This window comes from Neltuma alba, unplaced genomic scaffold (genome assembly GCF_004799145.2).
Source record: "Neltuma alba isolate B1F8T4 unplaced genomic scaffold, ASM479914v2 tig00011677_pilon, whole genome shotgun sequence".
Classification (NCBI taxonomy): domain Eukaryota; kingdom Viridiplantae; phylum Streptophyta; class Magnoliopsida; order Fabales; family Fabaceae; genus Neltuma; species Neltuma alba.
The window spans coordinates 1-6734 of record NW_021636317.1 but is presented as its reverse complement, the minus strand read 5'-3'; the positions used below and the strand labels follow the sequence as shown (position 1 = coordinate 6734).

At 36.2% G+C, this 6734-nt stretch overlaps 1 protein-coding gene across 1 annotated transcript; it reads right to left on the bottom strand.

The window, feature by feature from the left end:
• Positions 1-823: 823 nt before the first annotated feature.
• On the bottom strand, positions 824-3576 carry LOC114716515 (14-3-3-like protein B). Its single transcript, XM_028901512.1, has 4 exons — positions 2994-3576; positions 2490-2612; positions 1145-1261; positions 824-1047 (listed from the first exon to the last, which is right to left on the bottom strand). Exons 1-4 carry the CDS (start codon positions 3489-3491, stop codon positions 1027-1029), a joined length of 759 nt encoding a protein of 252 aa, XP_028757345.1. The 5' UTR covers positions 3492-3576; the 3' UTR covers positions 824-1026.
• Positions 3577-6734: the final 3158 nt, after the last annotated feature.

Below are 6734 nucleotides of genomic sequence, written 5' to 3'. Positions count from 1 at the left end.
ATTTATTTATTGCATGTTTTGCCTATTCGATATTTTTTTTTAAAAATACATGTTTTATATATTTATTATTTTAAATTAATTTTAACTAATTTCTTGATAAACGTAAATAAATAAAATTTATCTTATATTTTGAATTGAAAGAAATATTCCGGTAAAAAAAAGAAAAGAATTGAAGGATATATTTTCTAACAATTTTTATGTATCAGCATTTGGCAATGAAATTCAAATCTGCATCTTTAAAACACAACAATAGTCATTTTTTGAGTAGCTGTAAAAAGGCGTGACGTTGGGTAAACCACTTTTACGTGCCGACATGATCTCTCATATTGTATATACTTTTGTGGCATCTTTAACTCATGGCCCTGGGATTGCTCATAGGGCCACTTGACGCTTCGATCTTCAATGGATTCTCGACCTTTCATGGAACCAGTATTTAGCACGCAAGACCATATCTCAACTCCAACCGCTAAAATACAGCCAAGTAGTTCGATAAATGCACAAGCCAGGGGATACCGCCGACATCTATAACTGAATTAGGTAAGATTTCCTTATTATTCGGTGCCCACAGCCGCCAGCTTTTTGATGCCTCTATGACTCACATGTCCCGTTTTATTCGCGTGATAATGTAATTGTCATCGACCACACACAAACAGAGAATACCCAGAAACCCCACGACCCCTGAAAATAGAGCAGGTTGGGGGGGAAAGAGCTTCTTGATTTTCATTTTCACGGAGATTTCATCTTTCACTCCAAATAATCATGAAGTGACTCCCTCTTCTACTTGTCACTCTGCGGACTGGAACCATAAGTTTGCAACAGAGAATGTAATAAGTTGGTTTTCCCATTAATTATACACAGTACTATCCTTTCCAAATCAAAGATGGAAACCAAAGAAAATACACTGGTCTATATATAGAACATTATGTCACAGATTGCCAACCATTTTTAATCCACCAACATTCTACATTCTTAATTAGCATAAAGAAATGACATTCAAAGCCCACCTCCAGGTGATGTATAGAACAGTCAGGGCTCGTCTAGTTGGTCCTGCAGGAACCCAAATATAGTTTTTACTCACGTCGGAACAAATGAGAGATGGAACAAACGAGGAAGATGCAGCGCGTTCTTTACTAGGGTCACTTACCTGAACATCTGAAGTCCAAAGAGTGAGGTTGTCCCTTAAAAGTTGCATAATAAGTGTGCTGTCTTTGTAGGATTCTTCTCCCAAGGTATCCAGCTCAGCAATTGCTTCCTCAAACGCCTTTCAAAAGACAAAATCTATTAGCGAACTTAGTGAATAGTGATAAACAAGAGTGTTGGCACACCTAAAAGGAAAAAAAAAAAAAAGTGTTCCGTCTGTTTTGCTGCATCCCTCGTTCAAGCAAAAGCAAACTTAACTGGAAGTAAATATTACTTGTTAAGAGACGAACAAGGACAGGTAAGTGAATATGATAATTGACAGCAAGAAAATAATTCCAGGCTTCAATAAATGAAAGTGGAAAGCATTACTGAATTGACCCAAGGCCTAAAGAAAAATTTCCCTCTCTCTTAAAATAATTCAAAGGGCAAGCTTAGCAGGCTGCATGAGCAGAAATTTACAGGGCAACTGACAATCAGTTTAATGGAGCATGTTGGCATAATTCTTGCTGAGCATAGCAATAGCACTATGCGCCATAAAACTAGAAGCAGTCAAACGTGCAAGTTCAATTGCCAAATAAGTAAACCACAGAACGCGAAGTTCACATAAGCCACCTACTGTATTTAGGTACAGCCGTACAAAGCTAAGAAATATGGTTTATCCGACAACATATATTTGGTTTCTGGTCACTATAGCTTCACCATATTTAGAGAAAACATTATAAAGGATTCCAAAAAATAGCTATTGACAGCCATTGTATCAATCTTCTAACAAAACACCATGTTAATCCACGTCAAAGAAATGCGGCTCGTTAGTCAACCGTGACTCTAAAGCCAGACAAGGTATATTATCAGTCCTTAGATCTTACTGGAAGAAGCTGCTAAAGCTTTAATCCGGTCAGAGGTGAGCCCTCTAGGTTTTTACATTGGACATCTATGGCATTTATTTTAGTTAAGTGGCAGTGCCTCCAAAATCCAAACCCATTACGAAATACTTTCCTTACATCAAGAAAGAGATGCCCCCACAAAAGTTTGTCTACAAGTCCTAGAGAGGTGCTTTCCCCAGCTAAGGAAGGATGCATCTTGTTAAGCTTGCTACAAAGTGGGTGCCTGCTCTAAGCTAGCTATAATTAATAGTGGATGCCTCCTGTTAAGCTAACTGCTGCTAGCAGGGAGTGCTTCCTATTAAGAGGGACACTTAGTTCAAGCACTGCCCTCAATTGAAAGGAGCACATTAGATTAGAGAAAATGTGCTCCCTCTCCTCACAAACGATTAGCAAAATCATTCCTGCAACAGTAAGGCTGACTACAATTTAACATCACACAAGAAAATAACATGAAATGAGGCATACCTGTTTGGCCATACCACATGCCTTGTCAGACTGATTGAGAATTTCGTAGTAGAATACGGAGAAGTTGAGTGCAAGGCCCAATCTTATCGGGTGAGTAGGAGGGAGATCTGCAAAAGCAATGTCCTTGACAACACAAAATACCGCAAAGCACGATATCAGAAAACTCGACTCCAACTGGATTTGGAATAGACAGGAAATATAGACAAAAAATTCCATTTGAAATCAAATTAAGAAATACTGCTAGCAAATTTGATATCCAGTAACTTCGAAGTGGTACGAAGAATTCCAAAGGCAAGGTAAAAAATATCGGAAACCAGTTAAACTCACTAATCAAGATTAAATTACAAATTTAAAGCATAATTTCTAGTGGCAACAAAGTAAGTAGGAGGTGACATGGTTAATTGCGAGTTCAACCCCCGAAATCAAGTTCTATGAAGCCGTTAAGAATGCTCTTGACCTCAGAACCTTGAGATGTGAAATATTATAGAGAGTAAGGGAAGTTACCTGAGCAGCCTTGTAAGACACCATAGTATCCTCAGCAGCAGCCTTCCGTTCATCTCCAATCTTAAACTCGGCCAAATACCTATGATAATCCCCTTTCATTTTTAAGTAAAAGACCTTCGACTCGCTGGATGAAGTAGACGGAATTAGATTCGAATCCAACAGCTTCAAAATACTAGCACAGACTTCCGTCAGCTCGGATTCGACCCTGGATCTGTAGTCCTTCACTAAAACAACGTGCTCATCGTTTTTGCGACCCTCCTCCTTCTGCTCAATGGAGGAGACAATCCGCCAGGCCGCACGGAGTGAGCCGATGACATTTTTGTAAGCTACGGAAAGGAGATTCCTCTCTTCAACGGTGAGCTCGGAGGCTGGAGTAGAGCCAAGAACGAGCTTCTGCATGAATTGAACCATCTCCTCGTACCTCTCGGCCTGCTCGGCAAGCTTGGCCAGATACACGTACTGATCTCTAGTTAGGTTTTCCGGGACCGCAGGCGCCATTTTCACAAGCAGACCCACAGCAGCGACAGAGGGAGGAGAAAAAAGAGGAGGCGGAAAACAGATCAGGAGATAGGAGAGAGAAGGAGCTTGGAATGGGAGACGTTATATAGGAAGGAATAAGAATCTCTGAGGTGTGATTTGTGTGACTCGGTGAGCTGGCGGCCGTAGATTATGATGATGACGACAGGCACAACTAGGACGCCTTCCGCCATCGCTAAGGTCGATTGACCCATTCTTTTTTCTCGTTCGTGAAAAATGCTGGTATTATATTTTAGTCTTTTGTAGAATTGTAGGAGTCGGATTTGAACTTTTTGTATATCATTCAGACCCCACTCTCACATTATGAGGACGACTTGTATTTTTTCATGATTAATTATTGACTCTGTTAAATTCCCAGTTTATTTTGGGTAGAATTGCGGTCACAAGTTGTATTAAAAGAAAATTACAGTCACAGGTTTCGTTAAAGATTTAGGGGGAAACCTCAAATTTAATTTAGCTCTCAAGTTCAAGTTATCTACTTCGGGTCCGTTTGGATCAACAATTGAAAAAGTAGTTTATGAAGAAATGAGATTGGATAAAAGCTAAATTAAATAAGCTGAATTGTGTTTCAATTAGAGTTTAGAAAAGCTAGTTTGTAAAAGTGAGATTGGTAAAAAGTTGTTTGAATTATGGTTAGGTAAAAGTAAGTTTGGTTGTAAAATGACCAAAATAGGTATGAGTTTTATAAAAAATGATTTCACATAATACAATGAAATTAAAATAATTTAATATGAAAAAGTCAGATTTAATGAGTGAATTAAATTTTAAAATTTTAGAAAAATCATAAAAATATTTTAAATATAAAGTGAAAGATCAAAAAAATAAATTGACATAGTATAATGAAGAAGTAAAATTTATAGAATGAATTAAAACTGAAAAATTTAGAGAAATCATAGGAAATATTTTAAATATAAAATGAACCATGATAAAAAAAATGAATTGACATAATATAATGAATTTAAATTGATTTAATATGGAGAAGTGAAATTGATTGAGTGAATTAAATTTGAAAATATGAGAGAAATGAAAAAAGGATAAGATATATTATAAATAAAATATAATGCACACAAATGTTAACAAGAACTTAAAAAAAAAAAACTTATTAATCCTAAATCTAAAAGAGTAATAAAGGATGTAATTCTAAGATCAAAGGAAACAAAATTCTTGAGCAAATACTGAATATTTTAGAGCACCTCATGGCATTTTTCCGTTTGCAGGGAAGATATTTCATTTTCATTTTAGATATAGTTAAATGTAGGTTACATATATCTGAAAAATTATACTTATATTTCTAAAGAAATTGAAATACTTTTTTGTTAAGACATATTTTAATGGGAGATTCTTTGATAATTTTTTCCTAAAATAATTTGAATTATTTGGAAATAAATAGACATGAGAAGCAATTAAAAATGGTACAACAATATATCTAGCAAAAAACAACATAGGTATAGGAAGTGAGGCACAATAATACGGCCGATATATTCAGACTTCTGGATGAAATAGAAAGACATTAAAATTGGATTAGCTGAAGGACATTGGGAAGCAATTCGCTGTCGTGGAGAGCTCTGAGACGGAAAAAAAATGAAGAGGTGAAATGAGGAAATAGCCAAAGTTAGAGAAAAACAAAGTCATCTGACACATCACAACAGTAAATAAACTCCAATTGCTAATCCAATAAGCCAGAAAATGTAGCTTCTTTCACAACGTATGGCTGACAGCTTAAAATAGATAAGCTCATCTTGGATTTAAGCCTAACCAAACACTAAACAATTCTTCAATCAAGCTTATAGTAAAAATAATCTACTTTTCAGCCCATAAAAACCCCGCCAAACAGGCTCTTCAGCATTTTGAATTTGTTTGACGAGGAAAGAACTCGGCAGAATTGCTTTCCTTTCAATCGGAAAAGAAAGAGAAGAATACCCAGCAGTCCAGCACATTGGGCTTAAGAAGACATCAAGAGGGCCAGGCTTGTCAGCTTTCACGCCCACTTATCTGGGCTTGCCACACCCACCCACGGCCACCTCTTCCGATTCTTAGAGTTATGATTTATCTTATCCTCTAACTCTGGTAAAAAAAAATCTTATCCTCTAGCTAATGGAGTTGGTGTAGGGTTAGTTATGACAAACTAATATTTGAATTTTTACTAAAAGATATATTCATATTTAGTATATAATTATATCTCAAACAGATTGTTTATAATAGGAAGATACTTATACATAAAAATAAAAAAAAATCCTCTACATGTCCCAGGCCGATGGCTATTTGCTGAGCCGTTAGCATCAGGGCGAATATTGTCACTACAAGGTGGTTGCCTTTTCATCTCTGGAACTGTAGAAATATTGAAAATCTTGTGCTTTGAATCTCCCTTCCTCTCCATCATGTGATAAAGACATGCATGCAGTAACTACAGTGCTTGAGCCCTGGCACTGGTGCCTTCTATCAAACATTTGCGCCTTTTCTTCCATACCAGCCACTATTTGAAGCTAAATGTTTTAACTCGTGGCACTTGCTAAACCTTGCGTTGCCAGTTCCTTATACATGTTCACTTTTAGCCAGACCTGCAGATCAGCCGCTCTGTTCTTTGCATAGAAATAATAAAGCGAGTGCTTCCCCTGATGACTCTCTCTCACAGTCTCACATGTTAGGCGTCAGTTCGAATTTCCTGAATGACAGAGTCTTTGGCAATACAGAAAGAAATTCGAAGAACTCTCTTTCCATATATTACATTGTGATCTGAGGGAACTGAAGCATTGTGATTGCCAATTTAAAATCATGTTAACGAAATAGATACCGCCCACGCTAATATACAATGCATATTTTAAATTCACTATAATTTAGTGCATCCGGTCCTAATATAAAAGCAGTAGTTGATAAATTTGAGAAATTAGAAAATATGTTCAGTTAGTTATTTGTAATAAAAAATGTTGTCTTTCATAAAATATCCTTACTAATCAAGTGTATTAGTTTAGAAAACTATTATTAGAAAAACTGCCTTAAAAAATATATAAATATAAGAAATAAAATGGATTGAGATTTTATATTGAATACCAAAATAAAAATTAAATAATATTTTATATAAGGATATGATGGGTAGCAGTTTTTTAAAAAATTATATTTCATCGTTTGACGCAAGACCTAGTTGTTCACTTTGTTCAGAGAAAGCACGGTCCGTCGAGAGCAAAATCCGTGACTCCTGTAGTAGGT